The sequence below is a fragment of the Poeciliopsis prolifica genome, unplaced genomic scaffold (genome assembly GCF_027474105.1).
Source record: "Poeciliopsis prolifica strain line A6 unplaced genomic scaffold, Auburn_PproV2 SCAFFOLD005, whole genome shotgun sequence".
In the NCBI taxonomy this organism is placed as follows: Eukaryota; Metazoa; Chordata; class Actinopteri; order Cyprinodontiformes; family Poeciliidae; genus Poeciliopsis; species Poeciliopsis prolifica.
In genome coordinates, this window is record NW_026562380.1 from 14708427 (window position 1) to 14733282 (window position 24856).

General features: G+C 41.0%; 1 protein-coding gene across 4 annotated transcripts in view; it reads right to left on the reverse strand.

Annotated features, from left to right (window-relative positions):
* The window catches only part of wapla (WAPL cohesin release factor a), a 59671-nt gene extending 35219 nt beyond the window's left edge, over positions 1 to 24452 (reverse strand). For 3 of the 4 annotated variants that reach the window (XM_055029640.1, XM_055029643.1, XM_055029641.1), the window contains exons 1-19: positions 24169 to 24452; positions 22259 to 22669; positions 21372 to 22077; positions 20534 to 20841; positions 19722 to 19852; positions 18080 to 18175; positions 17031 to 17192; positions 15956 to 16092; positions 15535 to 15646; positions 15016 to 15246; positions 14603 to 14714; positions 14412 to 14509; positions 14099 to 14175; positions 13174 to 13355; positions 11921 to 12036; positions 11571 to 11801; positions 9650 to 9851; positions 9296 to 9384; positions 9084 to 9179 (exon numbers count right to left, since the gene is read on the reverse strand). In XM_055029640.1, the coding sequence (XP_054885615.1) occupies positions 9084 to 9179; positions 9296 to 9384; positions 9650 to 9851; positions 11571 to 11801; positions 11921 to 12036; positions 13174 to 13355; positions 14099 to 14175; positions 14412 to 14509; positions 14603 to 14714; positions 15016 to 15246; positions 15535 to 15646; positions 15956 to 16092; positions 17031 to 17192; positions 18080 to 18175; positions 19722 to 19852; positions 20534 to 20841; positions 21372 to 22077; positions 22259 to 22643 (3471 nt within the window). In that variant the 5' untranslated portion in view covers positions 22644 to 22669; positions 24169 to 24452. Of the gene's footprint in view, positions 1 to 5770; positions 7572 to 9083; positions 9180 to 9295; positions 9385 to 9649; positions 9852 to 11570; positions 11802 to 11920; positions 12037 to 13173; positions 13356 to 14098; positions 14176 to 14411; positions 14510 to 14602; positions 14715 to 15015; positions 15247 to 15534; positions 15647 to 15955; positions 16093 to 17030; positions 17193 to 18079; positions 18176 to 19721; positions 19853 to 20533; positions 20842 to 21371; positions 22078 to 22258; positions 22670 to 24168 lie in introns of those variants that run through there. The other variant, XM_055029642.1, reaches the window with a different exon arrangement.
* Between the last annotated feature and the right edge of the window lie 404 nt (positions 24453 to 24856).

Genomic DNA, 24856 nt, shown 5'->3' on the forward strand with positions numbered 1-24856 from the left:
TCAAGTTTAAAGCGCTACCTGTGCACCTTTACGCGGTTGTACCTTTTGTTTGCCACTTTCACACTGTGATGTTTGACAAACGGTGTGTATTCTTTGTACGCCTGACCAATCGCAAATGTGTATTTGGGGAAGCAAACAAGCATCCTTTTAGGCTGCTGAACACACCAGGTTGTGGCAGCAGACTGGTGGGCAAACTGAACAAATCCTTTGCAGTAAATACACTATTGTCAGAGGCTTGTGTTGCAGCAGCATGTGCAGTTCCTTTGTGAAACCCTGGATCGACAAAGACCACCGCCACGATCTGATTCAAACACTCAATGATCCAATAGTGCAAGGCAGCTGCTCACTCCTTAAAGACGCACCTCTCGGCAGACGATAAGTAAAATGTTAGTTTTGGGTTCCCATTTTGTTCACCTTCTACAGGGACTTCCACTTCAATATCATAAGAAAGAACAGGAGGACTACACAAACGCCGCAAGATCCCATTTGGTGCATGTTTTGTGACCCAAAGTGGGGGTTTTATTTGGGAACCACGGATATAAACAGTTAAGGGAATAACAGATAAAAGCCTGACTGTTTGCACCCTATAAACTGCCTTATAGCTTATAGGGTGCAATCACTCATTCTGGAGAGGAATTTAAGAGGAGGTGTCACTTAAACATTTAGACACGTCTACCTATGTTGAGGTCAACAGATTTGTATGTTTTTACATATAAAGGATACCTCTATCAAGAGTTATTTCATCCCCGATATCAAATCTAGTCATTTACAATCAAGCGACAGCTGAAAGCCTCGTCCAGTAATGGAGTCTCTTCTGCTTTTTGTGATAATAGATCATTTGTTTGAAATGGAGCTTTATCCTTTCATGTTTCCACATCACTTCCTGACCCACGTTCAGAATCATTATATCACTATGAAACAGATTAAAAAATCTACAATAGCCCAAAGTCGGTCTTCAAGGGCCGACATCCTGCATGTTTTAGTTCTCTCCCTGCTTTAATGCTCCTGGATCCAATAATGGCTTATTAGAAGGCCTAAGAAAAACATTGACATGCTGAAAAGGTTGTTACTTCCACCAGGGTAGATGAACAAACTTTAAGTCCTTTTCTTTATAACTTTTTTTTATTTCTCATGGAATGGTAAATAATACCACAATGATCTCCCTGACTAAGTTAGACAACTTAGTCAACTTTCTAAGTTAGAAAGCTGATAGCTTTCCATTTTGTCATCAGGTGAGCAGGGTTAAAACCACCAAGTTAGCAACCCCTTTAGCTTCAATTGCTAGAATCGCATTTTCAGATGATCTGCAGAGATCATAAGATTGACAATAACTAGACACATAGCAACTCTTAGAGGTTTTCTTTTAAACTATCGCTCCATTCTCACTGAATTACATGTCCCTATTTTTAAGTTGAAATGCTGAAGCAGGACCAGCAGCACATCTCTTGTGAAAATGCTTCTTATCTGTTTCTTTGTGTGATGAGGGTGGATCCAGAGGGTGAGCATTGTGCATTTACAAATTTAGCACCTCTACAGGAATCATAAGTATGCACATCTTCACCGTCATAAACTGCCATGAGAGAGGCAGGGAATTGCACAGATTCAAGCGTAGAACGATTCTGCATATCTGTGCGTGCGTGTGTGTGTGCGTGCGAGTGTGTGTGTGTGTGTGTGTGTGTGTGTGTGTGTGCGTGCGTGTGGGCGCGTGTGTTGCACATCTTGGTAAACAAACGGCAAAATGTTTCCCTCTCGCCGCAGCATGATTTAAGTAAATAGGGACACTTTCTGCCCAGCAAAGCAGCTATCAAGCATCTTCATAAATGTTTCACCGTTCTTCTGGGGGGCCACGTGTGAGGGAGGGAGGAGGGGTGCATTTATCTCCACAAAGACATCAGGGAGCTCCAGGCTCGAGGGGAAATCAGCAGGCCACACTGCCGATGGGGAGATACGCGTCTGTGTGCATGTAATGTGGCTTGTACGCAGAAGAAAGGAGAAATACGGCGGGTTCATTTCACCAATCAGGCCCCTCTGTGGTCAGAGGCTGTGCGCTCACACCACCTAGTGGCATTAGGGCCGGGAAAATGTGACAAAACAGCAGAACGTGTTCATTCTGTCTGTGCACAATGGAATTAGAAAGAACATGTCAAATATCACTGCCATAGAGACCATAGATTGTTTTGTTGTTGTTTTTTTGGGGGGGGTTTGAGGCAACAAACACTAGAGAAACAATAAGCCTATATATGCGCCATAAAACTGGCCTTTTAAAGTGGTCATATATATATATATATATATATATATATTTTTTTTTTTTTTCCCTTCTCACCCACCGCGGGTGGTTCTTATCCTCTGAGCTCGGGTCCTCTACCAGAGGCCTGGGAGCTTGAGGGTTCTGCGCAGTATCTTGGCTGTGCCAAGGACTGCACATTTCTGGACTGAGATGTCTGATGTTGTTTCTGAGATCTGTTGTAGCCATTGATCCAGTTTGTGGTCATCGGGGCCCCGAGGGCCCCGATGACCACAGGCACCACTGTGGTCTTCACCTTCCAGGCCCTCTCCAGTTCTTCCCTGAGGCCTGGTATTTCTCCATTTTCTCATGCTCCTTTTTCTGATGTTGCAATCACTTGGTATTGCTACATCTACCACAACGGCTTTCCTCTGTTGTTTATCCACTACGACAATGTCTGGTTGGTTCGCCATTACCATTTTGTCTGTCTGGATCTGGAAGTCCCACAGGATCTTAGCTCTGGTGTTCTCCACCACCTTTGGGGGTGTTTCCCACTTTGATCTTGGGGTTTCCAGTCCATATTCTGCACAGATGTTTCTGTACACTATGCCTGCCACTTGGTATGTCGCTCCATGTACGCTTTCCCTGCCAGTATCTTGCACCCTGCTGTGATGTGCTGGACTGTCTCAGGGGCCTCCTTGCACAACCTACACCTTGGGTCTTGTCTGGTGTGGTAGATCTGGGCCTCTATTGCTCTGGTGTTTAGGGCCTGTTCCTGGGTAACTTGGATTTGTTGAATATATATATATATATATATATATATATATATATATATATATATATATATATATATATAGATAGATAGATAGATATAAAAGCATGCACAGGAGAGAGGAGAAACTCATGCACAAGTGTTGAGCCATAAAAAAAAAAAACTGTAGCTGCAGACAGAGAGGAGGATCAAAGGATGAGCACCGGGAAGCTGCAGGAATCGGTTGTAGTCCTCCGCCTCAGGAAGCAGAGCTTCAATAAGATTGATTGTGATTGACAGGTGGGAACCGTGAATCCCCCTGTGCTCTTCACTCCCCCTGCCCAGGCCCACTACCCACTCCTCCCCCCCCCATCCCCCTCTCCCCTTCCCCATCCCCCCCTCCCTCACATTCTTGGACATCCTTACCAATCTACTTAAGCTGTGCAAACGCCTGCGCCTTTCTCCTTGCGTTTCCTCGTCCTCTCCCTTTGCCATCATCCTGAGGCGCTCCGAGCCGCTGCCGTCCTCCAAGCGGAGCCTTTGCCTGGTGGACTATATATAGGAAGGAGATGAAAGGCAAGGAGATGTGTATGGAGGTGCAGGCCATCAATATTCAAGTCTCTCTCTCTCTCTCTCTCTCTCTCTCTGTCTGTCTTTGAAATTTAAATTTCCTCCACCAATAAACTCCGATGGTGTTTGCATGCTGGGCAATGAGACGTAAAGACGTAATTACACGGTATTGATGCAATGTTTACAACACAAACTGCCTCTGCGAGTCCCGTCAGCTCCTGATGGCTCAGATATTTTTTTTTTTAAACCGCCGCGCTTGTTGCATCACTGTTAACGCAGCTGTCTCCCGTCGCCTCTTTTTGTTGCCACACGGCACATTTCCATAAACCCCCCTCCTCCTCTTCCTTTTCAGTCCCGGAGCGATTTGTAGGGCGACTCTCGGCGAGCGACTGCAACAGGAATCCTTTGTTTCCAATATCCATCAGTCAGGTGAACTGAGAGGCCGCGTCCACAGACTGTCACTGCTGAGTGCAGTTAAGAATGCCGAGCACAATCTGGAGCCTCCGCGCCTGGCAGGCGGTTTGTCTGGGATGAGGAGGAGACATGGGAATGGACTTCCAGTATTTATTGGCACCCTTGGCAAATGTGTGGAAAAACCCAGGATGGAAATGCATCTTATGCTGGATGGCTTTTTTGTTGTTGTTGTTGCTGTTGCAATATCTGACCAGTTTTGTGTAGATTTACTCAGTTCAGATACAAATTCAAGAACATCTCTCATATGATTACGTTGGGTTATAATTTTAATCTAGTCTCCATAAACTTTAGGGGGCAGAGAGAAACAACATTTTACTAATTAAAATGAACATTTTTAAACAATATGGCTTCTTTACTCACTGCATCACATTCCAAGGTCTGTTCATTTTGATTATTACGGCTCACAGCTAATGAAAACCTCTCGGAAATGTTAAGGCCCTTAAACACAATTCAAGAATGGTACTTTCAGACTGCCAGCCACAGGTGGTTGAAGCAGATAATCCCTCATTTAAAAACAATAAAATAAATGTTTTAGGTGGTTATGGCATCATTTACCCTCCAGGATGGAGTTTTGCACACACCGCGTTTCTTTCCATGCTGGTGTGTTGGACTGCTCGGTTGAAGGTTGCCGTTTTTTTTAAAGGGGTGCTGATGTTTTCCCGATTTAGGAGTGACTGGCTGAAGCGGTCACTTGTTCTGAGAATAAAACGGCACGCGTTCAGACGAGTCCAGAGGCAGAGGACCGCGTTGTCTCCAAGCCAACGTAGTTTGACATTTTTCTGATGTCAAATTCAACAAATTTGACATCAGTGAGTGAAGCCTTTAAAAAAAAAAAAAAAAAACAGATATGGACAAGTTAAATTAAAAGTCAAGTGCTTTGTGTTTATCTTAGTTTTTTTGTGTTTCACAAGTGCCTTGCATTCATTTTACTTTGAAGTGCAAAGAACACAATTGAGTAAAAAATAAAAAAAGGACAGTACTCAAATCTCAAACGTTTGTGGCTTGAACTGGACAACTTTGACGTTGCGGGGTTAAAGTTTGGACAGCACTGACGTGCTGAAGGGAGCGTCAGAAAGATCCAGAGCTTCTTAAAGAGACAAAATCCCATTTTCAAGGCCTAAAATTACAGAGTCAAATTTCTTTTACGTCATGATAGATATACATAGCATTTTTATAACAACTGTAAGTGAAAGTTACTTGATTGTGCTTTGAATGGACACCCTTTAAGACAGTCCTGAACCACAATGTCCGAAGTATGTAACCTGTAAAAGAGGAGGAGGTTTTGGACTGTTGCTCAGTGGTCCGAAATCCTCCTTTCAGATGAAACTATGAATGTAATGTGAAAAGCGAGGTCCCAAAGTCTGGAGGACGGTGATGATTTAGGGAGCCACGGCTTAGTCTGGTGTCGGTCCTCCGTTTTTCATCAAGTTGTACATCAGAGCAGTCTTCTCCCCAGGGAATTTTGAACTCAATGTTTCACTCCGACAAAGAGCTCCAGAGAGACGCCGATTTTGTCTTCCAGCTGGACTCGGTACTGGCTTGCCCTGCCAAAAATACCAATATCTCTTCTTCATTGGCCAGCAAAATGACCTGGGCTAAAACTAAAGAGAATCAAAGAATATAAAAGTGCCATAAAGCGGAAATTTAAGGCTTTTGAAAAAAATCTTTACCAATTAAGTGTCAAGGGTTCTTCATGTCAGCAACAAAACAAGAAAGGCAATAAAGGAAAAATAACAAAAACACACGCCATATGTACTGAAAGTAGCAATTTTGTTCCATTTTCAGATACAACTATTTACATGTAACCAGAGACTATGTTCTCAAAACAGGTACAAACAGTTTTTTTGTTTTTTTTTTAATCTTGCAATTATTGTTTTGGATTTTTTTTTTCTCAAACAACTCAGAAATATAGTATAAAATAAGATATCACCTAGGAGTGGGGTGCAGTAGAGGGTGGGGAGAAGAAGAAGAAGTCTACGCATTTTAAATGTCCAGTAACGTATATGTACACGAGTATTTACATTCTAAAATTTCCTTTTAGACCAAAGTTTTGCAAAGTAGTTAACAGTAAACACAGCCATGTTCACCGCAGCCCTACAAAACCAGATCAAACGGATGTTTATACAAGAAGTATGGCTGTAACCTGGTTCAAACAGGAGAGCAGTTCACGACGAGAGGCTTTTCAGAGTATCGGGTGGACGATCACGGCTGAAACGACGGCGAAGCAGAATAAATAAACGCCGGCTTCGTACAAGGAGTCCAGAGCCGAACAAATCGTGACGATGGACTAAGGGAAAGCATGAAGCTGCATCCAATCGAGTTTCTTAATCAAAAATTATATTTTGTTAAAACTTGGGCCACAATCTATAAATTTTCAAAAAAAAAAAAAAAAAAAAAAGAATCGGTCATATGATTATATTAAAAGACAAACAGTCCAGCTCAGCAAAGACTTTGCATTTTACACAACGAGGAGAGGAAACATTAAATTAAATACAATTCTTAAAATTATTTCATTGCATTTAAAAACAATCATCTGGAATAATTCATTATGTGCTATAGTTGAGAAGAGTTAACCACGCTGTTGGATTAGTTGACTTTCAAATTAAAATAGACACAGATATGGGCGACAACGACACAAATCCAGGATGGCGTGTCGTTTCGGTCTCAGTCAAAGCTCATCCTGATCGCTTCAAACATAAGAGAGAAATGTCCTACAGTTTTTTTTTAAAAAAAATAGCTAAAATTGTGTTTGAGAACAATTAAAAACTTAAAATCAAAACCTAAAAATAACAACAACAAAAAAACCATTTCCCTTAAACATTCAGTCTAATTGTGAATATCAGTGGGGAGGGGAGAGAAAATAAAAATTGACGGATCGCATTCAAAATCATTCCACGCTGTTTACATATAGACATCATTCTGAAGTCCATGAAGATGATTGATTTCCCTGCTGATCAATTATTTCACCCTTGGCTTGGACGTGAACAGGCAGAGATTAAAATGTAATGATCCATAAAATCTGATTCAAGGCTTCGCACACTCGAGCTGCGTAGCCAGAAATCAGAACCTGACAGCCAACACGGCTCCTCCTCGGCAGCTTGTTGTCGTCGAACGATCCGCTTCAAGTTCGTTTCCAACGACTCATTGTTTACCAATCTCACGGGATCTTTTAGCAAATAATAATCTGTGCAAATCACAAACAAGTATGAATCTGGACATGAAATGTGGAGTCTGATGAGAGAACTTGGAGAAAAAAGAAAAAAAAAAAAAAGAGGGAATCAACACGTCCGTCAGCTAACAGGGCTTTGGTTCAGGCTGTGCTCTGGAAAGGGAACTGTAGCTCTGTGTGAGTTTACACGCAGCGCATCATCGGTGTGAGCGTCGATGGGCGGTCGGATGAGGTCGTGGGAGTGTGACATCAACGGGAAGGGGATCTTGAACCCTTAAAGTGTGCAGAAGAGTGAGTTCGTTGCGGTTCATCGTGTGTTAACAGTGTTCCAGGTAGTCGATGACCCGTGAGATAGACTTCTGTCCTGTGGTGCCCATTGCACACTGTGTGGGGAGGCATGGAGGAAGGAAACAGAAAGTGTGAGAACGCAAACATTTGCAGATTCAAGTTTGAAATGCATCTCCAATAAAAATGCTTTGAAAAAGTGGAACACATGGTTCCAGTCACCCGTTCCGACGAAACGAATCGCATATGAAGCTGCTTCAAAACCACAACATCTGGGACCAGAAATGGCTCAATAAATAATAATCTAATAATTGGCCCTATTTTTCTTCATTTATTAGTTCTTGAAATATGCAGCTTGGTCACGCAAGAATTTATGAGCTCGATCGCATTTTGTATTTTAATGCCATGAAAGCTACTATAGGCCATGTGAGCCGTTTTAAAACTTCTGGAGAAACAGTTTTACTTCTCATGGAAAAATGACTCAAAAGGAGGACTGAAATAATTTACTGAGAATCACAAAAAGAAAGACAGAAAGAAGGAAAGAAAGAAAGAACGTCAGTGGCTCTCAGAGTGCTTTTCTCGCCCACTTTACAAAAAGGTGCTTTAATGTGTGGTGCAAAAATAAATGCCTTTTCAACTAGCCAAATGCCAAGGACCGAATCAACAGCTGAAGATATTCAAATAAAAATCTTCACTTCAAAAACTTGTTCATTTTTACTGTGTTATTGCTTGTAAATGATTTTGTACCCTCTTGGAGGAAAAGTTTCAACTGCGCATGGGCCAGTTTCTGGGATACTAAAGTCTTAAAAAATTTACTGCTCAAAAAACCTCTGTTAATTTTCCAATGACTTTAAACAAAGTGCCAGAATAATCCACATGCTTTCGCTCTGCATACTTATCTAATCTCCATCTGCCCCCCTTCCCAACCTGTTTATGCACAGTGGCTGTTGCTTCGACACTTTTTTCCTTCCTGTCAAAAAATATGTCACGTGTTTGGAAAGTCATGATGTGGAAAAGAAATCCCTCTGCTTTTGAAAGGACACTTAAATCTACAGGCAGCTTGTCTGTAAAGTAGCTCACGAGTTAACCAGCCAATATGAGCTTATGAGAATCGTAAAGAGAAGAAAGGAGCAATGATACTCTCCATCATAACATTAGTTCAATTCTCTGGCTGAGTTCCCACATATTTTTTCATTTGAAACATCCATAATTTCCCTACTTCAAATAAAAATTTTCTTCCTGCAGTTTTTATAACATTCTGGATATTGAGGAATAATAATTTAAAAAAAACCATTAGCTCTCTGACTCGTTACCAGCTCTAATTATTTGGCGGCTCAAAAAACCATCAAACACCACAACGTTGACATTTATAGAGCAATTCTATATTATTTTATCAGAAGTGGGAATAATTATTGCATTTCTATAATTAAAATATCCAGATCTTGCTTTAATCTTTGTATTAAACCTCTCAAATTTCCACCTTGACGTTGTCACCCTGTGAGATTCTCATTCAGGGCCCCGACGGCATCGCACCATTCCGACACCGAGCGAGTTCCCGCACGTTTCCGCATTGACCCTTTTTGCGCCGTCACCTCGCGGGTCATACTCACAGTGAGGTTCATGAAGCTCAAGAACTTCTTCAGCATTTCTGTCATTATAGAGAAATCCCCTTTAGGTAGGTGCAGTCTCACAGTAGTCACATTTGTCTGGGGGAGGGGAGGTGACACGGAGAGGCCAGTGATCAACAACTGAGACGTTTTCAGGAGCGAGAACAGAAGACCCCGGAAAGGAGTGTGTGAATGTGCGTTAGTCATAGGCTCACCTGGCTGCCCTGACAGAGGCAGCCCAGTAACAGAGCTGTGTAGGAGGCGACGATGCTGTCCTCCATGTGTTTGCCCGCGTGCTGCAGAGCTGGAACGAAACGAGGGAGAGTTTTATTCTCAACCGCGATCGCTCGAATGCTTAATAATAGACACGTCGAATGAAATATGCGCAAAAATTAAGTTACGTCTGTAATTTTTCGAGGCTTCTTAATCAAACGCTGTAATGGATTTTACTCTTCATAATCACTTACTGTAATTGGAAAGCATAGGATGCAATTAAGCTGAAGCTATGCTACAGAATCGAGAGCGTATGATTATGAAACGAAGGAGCATGTTAGATTGTAAACGCCTACCTTTATTTAGGTCCAACTCTTCGTCCTCTTCCTCTTTCTTTTCAGCTTGGCTGTCGTTCGTTTCGGATGCTACCCACTGGATTTCTCCTGATGTCTCCTGCCACTCGCCGCTCTGGTCCAGGGCCGGCTTAGGGGCCTCGCTGATGAGGTCGTCCGTCTTCGCCTCGGCCAGGATGGCGGCACGCTCCCGCTCCAGGAAGAGCTGGAGCATTGGCGGGGAGATGACAGAGGTAAGTCGGACGGGGAAAACTAGCAGAAAAGGCTACATGCAGCTGTAGAAGACAATAACTGGAAGATAAATGCAGAGGAAAAGGGATTTTGATACAAAAACATAAAAACAAAAAAAAATCTCCAATTCTCAGTTTATTTTAAAAAAAGAAAAAAAAACTTCAGGTGAATTACCAAAAAATAAATAAATAAATAAATAAATCTTCAACAACCATAATTTGTGCAGAAGTTTTAAAGCTGTAAGATGAAATTATGAAGGGAAGGTTCAACTTCAGAAAACATTTTTTGAGGCAGTTGTTTGCCCTCCACAGTTGCACAACAACTACCCCACAAAACCACCCTGGTTCCCTGGTATGGAGGAAGTATTTAAATATGACCTTAAACTTTCAAGTTGAAGTTTTGTATTTGGAATGGTCCAAAGCGATTTACATGAGTTACATTTTCTAAAAAAAAACTCACATCTCTGTCTAGTTTATAGTCGTGTCTATTGCCTTGAACTAGATTAGATGCATCCTGCTTTCAGCCATTTGTGGATTCAAAGAGAGTAAATCCTGCTGCTGTTTCGGCTCTTTAAGGACTGACATTAACTTTACTAAACTGCTGCTAATGTTGCGCATTTATTCACAGCTTAGAGGGATTTACTTTTTCTCCAGAAAAGTAAATGTTAATCCGGCACAGATGCAGGAATGCAAATGTCTGCATCTGCAGAATATACATTTGTTAAATCCTTACGGTTACGTCTTTGCACAAATGTTAAAGAGATTTCACACAAGTTGTATATGGAAGACGAAGAAAACTACGTCTTCTGTTTGTGTTATATAGCTGAAAAAAAATCAAAGGTCTTCATTTTCCTGTCATTTTCTCGGTTCTGTGCCTGCGGAATATGACATTAAAATCAACATAAAATGTAGTTATTAATTTCTCCAAAATTTGGCAGGCGATGGGCAACGCTGACTGGGACCTTTTGAAAAAGAGTTTTAGTTTTCTTTGTTTTATGTTGCAGCTCTTGCTCACACAAGAAAGCTTTATAGTGAAATAAAAAATAATAATAAAAATGGAGATTTTTTGTGATGTATACATCTACACTGGATTAGACGTCCACAGATTGTTAAAAATGACCTTAGAGGTCTTCCTCACACATTTCCACCGTGTCTTTCTGTGCTGGTAACCAACAGCTAAAATAAAAGTGTTTTTCGGGGGATTGTGTCACATCTGTATTGTTCTGTCCTGACTATTTTTCCACTCAATTGCAAGCTGGAAAAGGAAATCGTTTCAGAGAAAACACAGGCTGCGAGAGAATATATCCTTTTATATGGATATTCAGAGTAGCTGGGGCTCGAAGTTGATGTGGAGAAACAATTTTTTATTTTTTTTAAAGCCAAAAAAAAACTCAAGTAGCAGCTATTGGAGGAGCTAGTCACAACACACAGACCAGCACAGATTAGGATTTCTGGGTTTATGGGGATAAAAGTTCAGGGAAGCATTAAGAAACATGCCCAAATTTAGCAACTTGAACTGTCCAAGCTGTGAAAATGATGTTCTGTGCAAAGCGGAGAAACACGGCTCACCTGCTTTGCTCCAAATTACCTCAGCAACGTTCTTAGCATATTCCAGTTTCCTGTAGACGTTTTTCCATTCTTTGATATAAACTACAATGACAGGTGGTGTCTTAACACATTGTAGCAGTTTCTACCTTCACCAGGGCAGCCAGCGCTCCAGAAGGCTTCGGCACGTCCAGCTCATCTCCTTCAGTCGCGGCTGACTGTTCCGCCGCCATCGTCGTCGCCGTCTCCACTTGCGTCGGATCAGCGGGCTGCATCAGGCTGTCTTCCAAACACGTGTCATCCACCATGTACTCCATGTCCACCAGACAGTGGCGGTTTCTGGAGCTGTACTCCACAAGGTTAATTAGCAACCCCAAACCCTGATGTGCATAGATAAAAAGCAACACAAACCGGAGAAAGCACGAGTCAGGAGGGGATTAATTGTGTTGTTTTGTTATCGGCTGGAAGGCAGGGATGTTTTTCCTCGGAAGAGTCTTACCAACACTCGGACGTCAAAGCGCTGCTCCTGTGGGATGTAGCGCGGCACTCGGAGGACACAGTTGAGCGCGGTGACTATCAGCTGTTCCTGCTCGCCCGTCTTGGTGCTTCCCCACTCTGCAAGCAAAAGAATCGATCGTTTAGCCTCTGCTTATGCCAAGAAACCAAACCCTGCTGAGTTGTTTTATTTCAGTAAACCTTCAGGGTTCCACTTTGTCCTTAATGATACAATCTAAAGTGAAAAGCACAAGAATACACTGTAAAAACTATAAAATCTTAAGTAGTTTGGTGTAACTCTGAGTGCAAATATGTTAGTTTTGTCTCATTTAAAGTGTACTAACAAGTAACTTTTCCGCAAGATACATTTACTTGTTTTAAGTCAACAATTCCTTAATACTGATGAACAAATAGTACTTTTCCATCTGTTCTGGTGAACTGCCAAGAAGCCACTCCCCTTTTGCTGCTTCTTTGTGCTCTGCCTGCTACGGATGAGAACCAGGTGGAGTCAATCTCCTGGCAATCGAAAAGTGTATTTTAGGTGTGGCTGACCTCTCACTCTTGTTTGAGAAAGTGGCACAGCATGTGTGGCAAACGGTGCTGATCGCATGCAAGGTGCAAACTGTGCAAATCTTTAAAAAACTGTGAAGGACAGCCGGTAAGCTCCTAATACTGTTTTACATGATTGTTTGATTGTTTTAATGGAAAAAAAAAAAAAGAAATGTATATATTTATATGCACTTTGTTTATTGGTCAAAGCAGAACAAATATTGATAAAAAATGCTAATTTATTTGTTTAATTTTACTATAAAATGCTTAATATTTATTATGCTGTAGAATTAAATGACTTAAATCAGTGGAAATTTATTTAGGATTTTCACAGTGTATTTGTCCTGTTGAGTTCACAATGTAATTTAGATGTTTCTGTTTCTTTTGAGGGTTTTCACCTGTATGATTGGAGCATCATATAAAAATAAATATAACTAAAATGAAGATTCTTTGAGTGAACCCCAGTTATATTTCACAAAAGAGATCATCCTTTACAAGTTGGGAATGCACGGTGAAATCAAACCATGAGAAACTTGTCACCATCAATTTTAAGAAATTGACTGGTTGAGGTATTTCCACTTGAAACTGGTCCAAAAATACTTTATAAGATTTTGTGTTTTTGCAGCGTATGTTAAAATGTAATAAAAACAATAGTATTCTTGTCTAAATAATCGCCTCTTGACAGAAGCTAAGGTGACGTTAATCTACCGTTATCGTGAGTGAGGTTGAGCAGCACCCCTATGACGGCTCTCATGCAGTCCTCCACCGCCTTGCCCACGTTGCTGAAGCTACAGTGTGGCAGCGTGACGCCCGCCGCCGACGACGACAGGGAGCTGTTGTTTAGCGCCCGGCTGTACCGCTGGATCATATCTTCGCAGTAACGCAGCGCTCTGACAGAAAAGAGGAAGGCTTTTGTTAGAGATCGTGAGACGTGAAATGACAGAAGTGGGGCAGAAAATGAAAGATTAATGCTGGAGAAAGACGACACAATGACGTAAAGCAGGGAGATCAAGATTTTACTTTTTCTAACTGATTTAATTTGTCAACGAGCGTCAAGTTTTAGACGAGCCTAGATAAAACGGCTTGAATCCAGCTTTTGCCATCATTTGTAAGCAGAGGCCTTCGCCTTCTTTTCTTTTGGAGCAATCCTGTGACCGGCTGTTGAACCTAATATATTTCACTGGAAATGTAGGCTGCTTACCATTTCAAGTTTGAAAAGATTACAAAAAAAGAACTCAAAATTGAGGTCACAAATAACATTGCCACTAAACTTTGCCAGGCTCTTTGAGTCTAAAGTCACAAGTTTATTTGAAGGATCAATCAAACTTTATTGCAAATCATTTTAGTTGCAATTGCAAGTAACATGGTAAGTATATGGAGCTAAAACGGTCTTATAATTCACAAATGCCCAGAACAAGATTCACACTTGTATTTTTGATGAAAACACAAATGTATATTTATTTCCAAACTGCTTCTTGCCTGTGAGTTGCGCTGGATTTGTGTGTGAAGTTTGAGAGGAACTCTGAAAAAAACCCGACAAAAAAAGGCTGGAACCGTCGGAGCTGAAATTCATTATGAGTCCTGGTGAGTGACTAAAAGTATTCAGGTAACTCAGACATCAACCTGAGCTCACCTGGCAGAGGAGACGATGAGCTGCGAGTTTTTGTAGGCAATCAGATAACCCTGGTTTTCTGGGTTCTGCACAGTCACCTGTTAGCAGAAGATGACAGAGTGAGATAGACAAAGCGAAAGATTTAAAAAGGAACCAGAAACATTCAGGTTTAACCCAGATATCATAAAAGCTGTCAAGTTGTTTCGACTGTGTCTTTCATCCAGTGACAAAAAAGAAAATCTCAAAAAAAAAAAATAAATAAATAAAAACTTTCTGTCCTCCAGTCTCACTTTTCTTGTACAAGTTTTGAAAAACTTGAAAGGGCGCTACTTACACTTTCAAGCACTCTCAGACACCTCTCAGCTCCCCACAAAGACTCTACAAGTTTCTCCTTGTCATCTTCCTGGCTCAGGTTCTCCACGCACTCTTTCACTGCAGCAGCACAACGCAAACGGCACACTTGACTTTTCATGTCAATAAACCACAGAGCAGAAGCAATTAAGCAGGAGGATTCAAAACACAGACCTTTGTCCACAATATGGTCCAGGCCTCCTAGCAGGCGAAGTTCTTCTTTGAACCAATCGCCCGCTCTCTTGGAGGTCAGGGATAATAGCGCCTCCATGGCGAGATGACCCGTCTGGACGAGGAGATATGTTTGAGTTTCAGATTGATTAACTATACATTCTATCTCGGATGTCAACATGAAGCATGGAAATGTTTAGAAAAGAAAAAACTAAACATAGACATGCAGATGCAGGATATTTTATGGATTTGTAAACTTTTTATTCATCACTTTTCTGGAGAACTACATACATCAACAATTAAAATTCTTCAATAAGACGCTGAAACTTAGCAATTAAATTCATGATTATTATAGTAGTAAGATGGAGGTAAAAGTAAGATTAGACATCATCACAAGTTTTTAAAGGTCAACCTACCGTGATGTTTTCTAAGTCGAGATGCTTGTTGTGCACGGTCTCGCACAGCTTCCTGATCTTCTCCTTGACCTTTGCCACTTCCTTGGCGGTGAGCTGATCCTGGTCGCCTGAGTAGTCCTGGTCCAGCTCCAGCAGCTTGATCATGAGCTCCAGACACGCCCGGTCCAGATCCATGTTGAGCCGATCTCGACTCAGGATGTACATCAGGGCGGCGGTGCACAGAGCAAGGTTCTGGGGGTGGGGGGAAACGTTTCTTAAGAAAGTTGATTTAATGTTTGTGAAAACTGTCAATTGAAATCCAGTTTAACAACAGATACCAAAGTTAGTTTGTGTTAATTACAATAAGTTACACAATTACAAGAAAGTAGATTAATGAGGCTCCATTTTGTGAGAGAATACGACACCATATTGTAAGCACGTCAAATAGACCTGGCGCTTTCAGGTGATGAAGCTTAATGTAACATTGCATTTATGTGCAACAAATGAACGGACAGACAGACAGAGTGGATGTCAACGTACCGGATGCTGCGGAGCGTCGCTGAGTATCTTGAAGACCTGAGCCACTTTTCCTCGGGCCCGGAGGTGCATCCTGAAACTTGGCATGGCGCACCGTGTGGCCAGGCTGATGATACTGGGAGACAATAAAGTGTGAAAATTACAGTATTATGCATGACTCTTTGCTAAGCCTAAGGGGCCAGAATGAGAGACAGGCTGCCACTGATTCACTTTGCATGTCTACTGTTTAGTCGATTTGCCTAATTCCAAACAAATTATGGAATTAGGCATGAGTTGGTTACAAGAATAAAGATATATCAAGGCTTAGAGAATATTACAGTCTATAAGCCTTATAAACATCGACATCACAGCAGACTGGAAGAGTTTCTCCTCAGAAGTGAAAAAAAAAAAAAAAAAAAAACAAGCAGCGAGCGTCTCCCCTTACCTAAGGCATCTCGTGTTAAGTGGCTGGCTGCTCTTCAGCCCCGTCTCCAGGTACTCAAAGTCATCGGTGAACTCTTGATTCTCTCCAAACTCCACCACGTCGTTGAAGTGCTTCACGTGCTGCACCACCGTGTACAGCTGTTGCAAGAGGAATGGGATTAATTACGGCTAATTGGAAAGCGGCGCGTCTGTCCAGAGACACAATCAGCCGGGGGGAAAACACATTTGCGCCGATATCGATGGAACGGCCCCGCGCCGCTAAGCCCCCTCCGATGGTTCCATTACCGGCTTCTGCTGACTGCGTTAATTTGCCTCATCAATAATAGTTCAAGCGTTAAAGCCTGATCAGCAGTTCCTTCTGCACGTTCACCAGTCGCAATGAGAGAGTCGAGTGTGCTCAGCATGACATAGGATGGACTAACTACAGCATTAGTGTGAGGCAACACCTCTACACTTCAGGTGATCTGTGGCCATGGAGGCCCAGAGTGTAATCTCTGTCCAGGAGGCACATCATTAACCTAAGTAATCTAGGGGGGGGGGACGGGCTGCACAGTGGCGCAGTGGGTAGCGCTGTTGCCTTGCAGCAAGAAGGTCCTGAGTTCGATTATTTCTGCACGGAGTTTGCATGTTCTCCCTGTGCATGCGTGGGTTCTCTCCGGGTTCTCCGGCTTCCTCCCACAGTCCAAAAACATGACTGTCAGGTCAATTGGCCTTCCCAAATTCTCCCTAGGTGTGAGTGTGTGTGTGCATGGTTGTTTGTCCTGTTTGTCTCTCTGTGTTGCCCTGCGATAGACTGGCGACCTGTCCAGGGTGAACCCCACCTCTCGCCCGGAATGCAGCTGGAGATAGACACCAGCACCTCCCGACCCCGTTAGGGAGAAGGGTGCTCTGAAAATGGATGGATGGATGAATCTATGGGGGATTTAAAATTATTGGTAACAATTGTCGTTGAAAAAGCTGACTGGTGCATCTTAAGAAAAAAACAAACAAACAAAAAAAAAACATATTCATAACCTATAAAATAGCTAAACATCAATTGCAGTTACCAGAGATCCATCTCTGTGCCTTCCACTCACCTCTTTGTCTTCTTTCCTGCATTTAAGTGCCGTTACAATCTCTTGGTTGGGCCGTGTGGGGATGGTTTCCGATTTGATGACTTTTGGTGGCGGTGGAGGCGCTTTGAACAAGCCGTCGTCTTTGTGAGAGTTGCTGTCCTTGCTGCCGCTCGACAAAACCGGCTGAAGGAGGAAGTGGAAATGCACACAGAGAGAGAGAGGGGGGAAAAAAAACAGTCTGACCAAAGTAACGAAATCTGTCTAATGGGCACGTCTACAAGGTTTACCGCTGCTTAACAGTTTAGGGGCATGTGTGTAGTAAGTAAGCGCTTTAAGCAGACGTCGGAGGAGATCGAGCAAAGTCAACAGCTAAATTTATGAAAGCCTGTGCCCGAGCACTTTGTCTCTGAACAAATATTTATTTCCATGGGGTAAATTCAGCTCAGAGGGTAAATAAAGAAGCAAAGCTAGACTCACTTGTCCAACTGTATTGGTCAAAACACAAACTTAGAAATTTAAGAAAAAAAGAGCTCCTAATTGGCCTGTTGCAATAAGCATTTAATCAACTAATTGGATGAAAAATTAAACGAAGTTTGATAAAATTCATTGTGATTGGTTTAGAGAGACTTCATAATCCATTTTTTATTGTTTTGGTTCTCCATGGGTTTTATCTGTTTTATTTGTTTTTTTTATTTTAGAGATTTAAATTATCTTCCAGTTTCAGCACTAACTCTTATTTGCAAAATTGAAGTTTATTGATATTTGAGGGGTCAAACTTGTATGATGCTTTTATCAATATGTCACTTGAAGATAGTGTCAAAAGTAACAATATTATCATTTATATCAATAATTAGTGGGACAGTTTATACATGTGTTATCCGAGCTGCCAACTACTGAATAACTTTACGACTGAGAAAACAAATTGAATTCCCTTTGATTTGCATAATATTCCTTAAAGAACATCTCTAACTGAAGAGCAGGCATGCATATTTTCTAAATGACACAACCTTGAAATGCACTTGATTCTTACAGTCTTGACAGATGTAACTAATACAAACGTATGTTCTTACCAGGGCAGTCTGAGATCGAGAAAGTGGAGGCACAGGAATCTCTTCGGGTTCCGGTTGGTTCCAGTGTCGAGCGTTGTACACAGCTTTAGAAGGAGACTGAAAACAAATTTAAATAAAAAAAAAAAGAAAAAAAATCAGATGTCAGTTCAATAGAACGCTAATCATATACTTTTAATGATTAAATAGTAACCGTGAAAAATAGTCGTATACAGTATAAGACAAATTAACAAACTACTTTAAAAGGGTTATTTTTCTTTTACTTCCCTGATGAAAAGAAGTTTGGTACAGAAAAAAAAAATGAAAGCGTTGGTGAAGATTGCTGCCCAGACGGTCAGGTTTAGAAGTTGCTGACCCGGAAAGGCTGACTCATTCATTTCCACCCCTGCTGCAGCATCCTAGTACTTTAGTCATTAACAGAGAGTTGGGGTCACTGAAAAAACATTCATTTTTAAGCAAAAAACTGCTTATTGCGTATCATTTAGTTACGCAATAATCAGCGCCTGAACGAATGTAATCTACAGGAATCAGAACCTGAGCCGCAGTTTTTCTGTTGAAATACGTTTTTTTTTTTTTTCCCTGCTTGTTTTGTTTGTTTTTTGTTTTTAGTCCCCAACACAATTTATTTATTTCAATAAATAGAAGAAAGCTCATTCGGTTGTTTCAATCAGGGCAGCTGTAGGCTCAGTCTGTAGCTGAAGAATCTCCCAGCAGCACAGAAACACATCCTGTAAATAACACATTCTGTGACTCAAGCACACATTGCGCAGGCGATGCACCAACTTATCCTGATGATGGTGATAACGGCAGAGGACAGAGCACAAATAACCCAAAGCCACGGCAAAGTATGATTCAAATAAAACAGGAAAATGTGCTCTGAAAACACCACTAATCAGGACTGAATCATGAAGAAAAAAAAAACCCAAAACAACAAAATAGGAGGTAATAATCTAAACTCTTCACACAACACCCACAATTACAACCAAGCACACATTTACCGTGTTGGTGTTTGGCGTAATTAAAGCTGGACTTTAACATCGGGCGCTTGGCGCGACGAGATGCAACTCAAACATAAATTACAGATGAATCATAGCATTTACTCAGAAAAGTGTCAACAGAACCAGCCTATCAGATTAAGTAGTCTGTAAACAACAGGGGCCTGACTTGTGAAAGAAGCTTCCTGAAGCACTGAGGGCAAAACGGAGTATTGTTATTCTTAAAAGATGAATAAAAACACTAATCTTTTGGGTTTTTAGTTTATGTAATTACTATCATTTATCACTAATTACTTATATCAATGACTGTAATGTATTTTTAGGTTTCCTTTTCCTTCATTTAAAATGACTTTTTTGTCCAAAATGTACAATTAAGTTTAGTTTCATATTCTATATTAACATTTGGTTTTATTTTTATTGCTCCTTGTTTGTAATCTTAGTATTGAGACCCATCAGTTTCTTCAGTCAAGGAATCCAATGCCAACACTGCTAACAGATTTGTGTGCATTTTGCCCACAAATTTTCAGACTTGAGTAACAATACAATGAGAAACCTCTCACAGAAAGTACTAAATAAAGCACGGAAAATCTTTTTTTGGGATAAAAACAGTTTGAATTAGATATGAACAGTTAGAAGAAAAAAAAAGTTACCTTTTTGGGTCCACTGAAAATCTTTTTGAGTCCAGTGGTGGAGTCCTTCGATTTGTCACCTTGCCTTCCTGTTCGCCCTTTCTGGCCCTCAGTGACTCCAGGGCTGGAGTCATCAGAGAAGTCAAAAGCATCTGTTGAAAAAGTCAAGCATGCTCTTTAAATATGCTCAGCTCAAAAAAAAAAAAAAAAAAAAAAAAAGGTAAAAACTTGCGTTTGGTTCATTAATTCAGCGAGGCAACAATGCATCTTGGTGATAAATTTTACATTTGAGAGCTTAAAGGTACCACAGTGGCAAAGAAAAACGCCCTTGTGGGACAGGCAGACATCTTATTCTGCCATTGAATATTTGGTATTGCTTATAGAAATGGCTGGTTAAGATTTTATAGAAGCAAGTTTATTTATTGACTTCACAAAGAGGAACCTCAGTGCAATGCGACATTAAATGACCTCTACCAACAACCATTTAGCACTGGCAGAGAAGATTAGGAAAGTTTTTCTTGTGTAACCCACAAATGCCTTTTCCTTACAGATGCTGCAGCATTTAGAGGAAACAAACAAGCCTTTTAAACACCATAAGATTTGGTTACAAGTAAGACTTTGCCTTTCATCCAATGAAATGGCTTTCTCTACTGTAGAATTACAACCCCTCCCTTGCGGTTGTAGGCTTCACCGTCTTTGTTGATTTAACTTGCTACCAAATAAAAGTGACCCTAAGACAGGTTCCAAACTCAGCTTTGGAAAGATCATGATAAAATTATTTGTCACTTCTTCTTCATATCAGTTTATGCCTCAGAAATATCACCTCTGCTCACCTGTATTGCTGCTGGCTTGACTGTCCTGAGAGTCGCTGGTATGAGGACTGTCAACACTTGAGCTCAGTGCAGCTAAGGCTGCGGCCGCCCTCTTGACCTTCTTCTCTTTGGCCTGAGAGTTCTCATCATCGCTGTCACTCTCGCTAAGGTCATCAAAGCCAAAATATTTGATCTTGTAGCTGCTTTTGCCAGCCATGGCCCCCTCAGAACTCGCATCCTCCCCTTCGCCGTCTTTGTCCTCAAACCCAAAGAACTCCAGTTTGGTCTCGGCCTTGGTCTTCTTTGTCTTTGTCTGGACAGGCCTAAACCTAAAAAAAATAAATAAATAAAAATAAAAACAGTAGAATCAACATTACTTCAAAAATATAATCTGTGCAATTGAGATTTTTTTCCTGCTTAGTTTATTATATTTAATTCCAAGGATTCTTCTATGTGATTTATATCAAATTAATTCAATAAACTAACATTTAGAAGAAAAGAGAACAAGTATATGTCATTTTTGAGTGAAAAAGTAACTATTTTGCAAGAGAACAACCTCCAAGTACTGCTTGTTGTTTTAGGGTAAATGCATTGAACAGACAAACAGTGCAAGGCAACTTCAAACACTGACTATTGCTGTCACATTTCTGCTTTTAGAAGTTATAGAAGAGAGTAAACATGGAACGCTAAAGGTGACACTTTAATAATAAAGACAAAACAAAACAAAAAACAGAACAGGGTCCAACTTGTGTATGAACTAATCGTATTGCCAAGATACAGCAAACATCATAAACTTAGAATATCCAAGGTGTGACATCTAAATCTAAAAACGAAAACATAAAAAAAGAAAGTAACCTACCGAGTCGGTTTAGGTGGTTGTGTGTCCGACTTCTTCTTCATCTGACCTGCCTCTCCCAGGTCAGCGGGGGTGGGCTGTGCCACGAGTTCGTCGATGCTGCGGTCCATTGAGTCCTGGATGGTGACATTGCACACTGACAAACAGGACGGGTGCAGAACTGTGTAGTCTCGCACCCTCCCACCACCCCTGCCTGCGGGCTTGGCTGCTGTGTTAGCACTGGCAGCAGTACCACTTGCGCTAGCAGAAAGGACACTATTGGATTTATCTTGGGCACTCGAGGGGTCAATGGGCTTGTCACTGTTGCTGTCGCTGAATTCAGCAAGTGCTTTGTGAGACCGGTGGGGTCGTTGGTATTTCTTGCAGTTTGAGGCCCTTAAGGTAAACGGGGAAGGGGGAATGTTGTCCACCAGTTCTGGTGGGGGCTCTGTGGAAAGCTCCTGGTCCACACTTTTCATTTCCTCCGACAGGGATCCGTCATAAGAGCATGCAGGTTGGATGTTGTGCATTCCTCCAGGTACGTTTACTGACATGGTGGCATCCAAGTTAGAAAAGGAGGAAACCGGCATCTGTGATAGTGACAAGTTTTCGTTGTCAAAGAGGACGGTCTCTGAGACGTAGGTCACATATACAGGTTTTTGGGTGCCGGCCAATGCACTTTTGTACCACGGCTGATTGTTTTTAACATCCTTTTCTGATGTCTGCTTATCTGTGAAGAGAGAAGAAATACATGACTGTTATGCAACATTACAATTGAAAATATTTTCAAGAAGTCTTGGTTGATTACATACATTTTGGTTTTTAAAATGACAACTTTTCATGCATGAAGCCAACAAAATCATGGTCACGCTTCACTCCCCAACAGGCCCTTTCTACAAGTGGTTACTTACTTGTCAATGTTGCCGTTATACTTGCAGAAGCCTGTGCTGATGTCACAACAGCAGCAGTCACTCTGCTCTGCGCTGTAACCGTTTTTGGTACGGTCTCTTCTGGCATCTTCATTTCAGAAACATTTTCGGAGGTCACAGTCTTGGACTCTTCATCGCTGTCAAAACCAAACGGGTCTTCGCTGTCGCTGTCCTCAAGCCTGGGCCTCTTGGAGACCTCAGTTGCTCCAGGTTTTAATAAAGGCTTTTTGCCTCCAAGCTGTGCCTTGTAGGTGGTCTCCCCCCATTTGGTGGTCAGGGTGGGCTTCTTGTTGGAGAAAACCTCTTCAAATTTGGAATTCGCCTCCCCTCCCTTGCGGTTGTAGGTTTTACCGAATCTGGATGTCATGTTGGTTGCTGTATGTTACATATTCTCTGCAAACACAGAAAGAAGTATCACCAAAAGTTATGCATTCTATTCACCAGTTTATAACCTAGGTCCTCAGTGCCTAAATAGTTCAGGTTTGAAATGGATTAGTGTAGGATTCAGTTTATACTTCCAAGGGTAACATATATAAATACTTTGACCATCAATGTTTAAAAAAGAAAAAATATGAAAATAAATACATACATATATTTGCTGTCCTAATCTGACATGTTTGATATGATGCACATAAGACACAGATCCAAAGAAGGAATTAAAATAAGAACAAAAAGATGGAACCAGGTTATGACACAGATTTCAATAAATAACAAACACTTAAAGTTATGATATTTCAGAGTTGTTATACTTTTAAACTTTCATTTCTACAGTCTAAACTTTACCCTTATTCCAACCCAGTGTTTCTCCTTATGTGGACCGAAGCCTGGTCCCCACAAGGAGCAGTGGGACCCCACAACATAGTATGTGTCACATAATGTGTGTAATACCAACAAGGTAACAAAAACAAACACTCGTGCGCGCACACACACACAAACACATACAAAGGGTGTTTGTTTGTTGTTGTTTTTTTACATGCGAGTGTTCCAACAGTGCTAAAAACTTTTGAGATTTAACAAATTATTTTTGGACCACAACAGAACTTAAGCACGTGCTAACAAATTACATCGGGGGAAAAAAAATCAGGTGACACTGAACCTGAATCTTTTAAACTCAGCAGGTAATTTCTGGTTTTAAATAGTAATGTTTACTATCTATGGCTGAAAATTAAAGGCATTTAATATGCTTTAATAAGAAAAAACAAGTATTTGGAATACTTGATAGCATTATTTGCTTTATATTCGACAGCTATAGAGCTATATTGTTTGTAATCACGTACTAACCTACGCAAAAACAAAAATCTGACATATTGATAATTTTATGTAGCTAATATAAACACAGAAATTCAAATTACAAGCAACATCACTTCTATATATAAAACAAGCGACACATATTACATTTTAATAAATTCTGCATAACATATATTCAATGACAGGAGATATTCTGTAAGCCAATTTGGCAAAGTTGAACCAACTGTTAGTTGATAGCACACCAAGTTAGCATTGTCAGCTCAAGCTTTTGGTGAAAATCGGTCAAGTGTTCTCCAAACAACACACAAACAGAAGGCTTTTTGTAAACCAAAATAAAGCTAAGAGGTTAGATAAATTATCTCCGAGGCACAGTACCGGAGCAGATAACTTATCTACGCCTGTTAAGTCCAGACTGGCCCGCATGTAAAGTTAACTGCTGTGAAGTTAGCCATTAGCCGTTAGCTTCAGCACTGATAACTACTAGGCTAATGTAAGTCTCTTGTTTACATTTCTAACCTGGCAACATCAGACGGGGAAAAGCGTGCTTTTTCACAGACGACCAAGTGCACGGATATACGGAACTGAATATATATAATGATATACAAAGTAACAGTGAGTCAAACAATAACTGGGGCATACTATACCTTTCAACTCAAGCTAACCGTCTGCTTGTCTCCTAGCCAGCCGGTTAGGCCTGATCAGCTACTCACGCACAAATCAAGCGGGTAAAGTCGGTGCACTGCTGCAGAAAGAGCTCTAAAAACACATCTCTATCCGAAATATTATTTTATCGCATTGCAAGATATAAAAGGAAATCTTAACAAATGCAAGCGAAGCTACACCAGTTCAATGATAAAGAATAATCCGGAGTTTTTCCATGTTGAAGTGCTACTGACTGCCATTAAAATACCCCCTCCCTCCGCGACGTTTGGCACTCTACTGCGCTGCCTACTTAGAACATGACTGACCTATCAGCAACAAGAGCGCTTGCCTGCACTGTGAGGCTGTGTCAGCATCTCTGATTGGTTAAAAAAAGTCAAAATAAACCACAGGGGGCGCTGAAGGATTGTATTTGTTGAGAATTTTGGATTATGCCAAATTTGTTTTATATTCTATGAGAATTAAAGAAGATATATAAAATAAAATTTTATGCAATTAAAATGACAGAGAACAAAAGTTTGTAAGTAAATCAAATTTGTACAAAAAGAGACTACAACATGATCATTATATAAAGACTCCATTATCAGAATAGATTTTTTTTCTTACTGTAATTATCAGTTATTTAGGTTTTATTTATTTGAGTGGTGTTTGCTTCCTTGAAACTAACCTCAT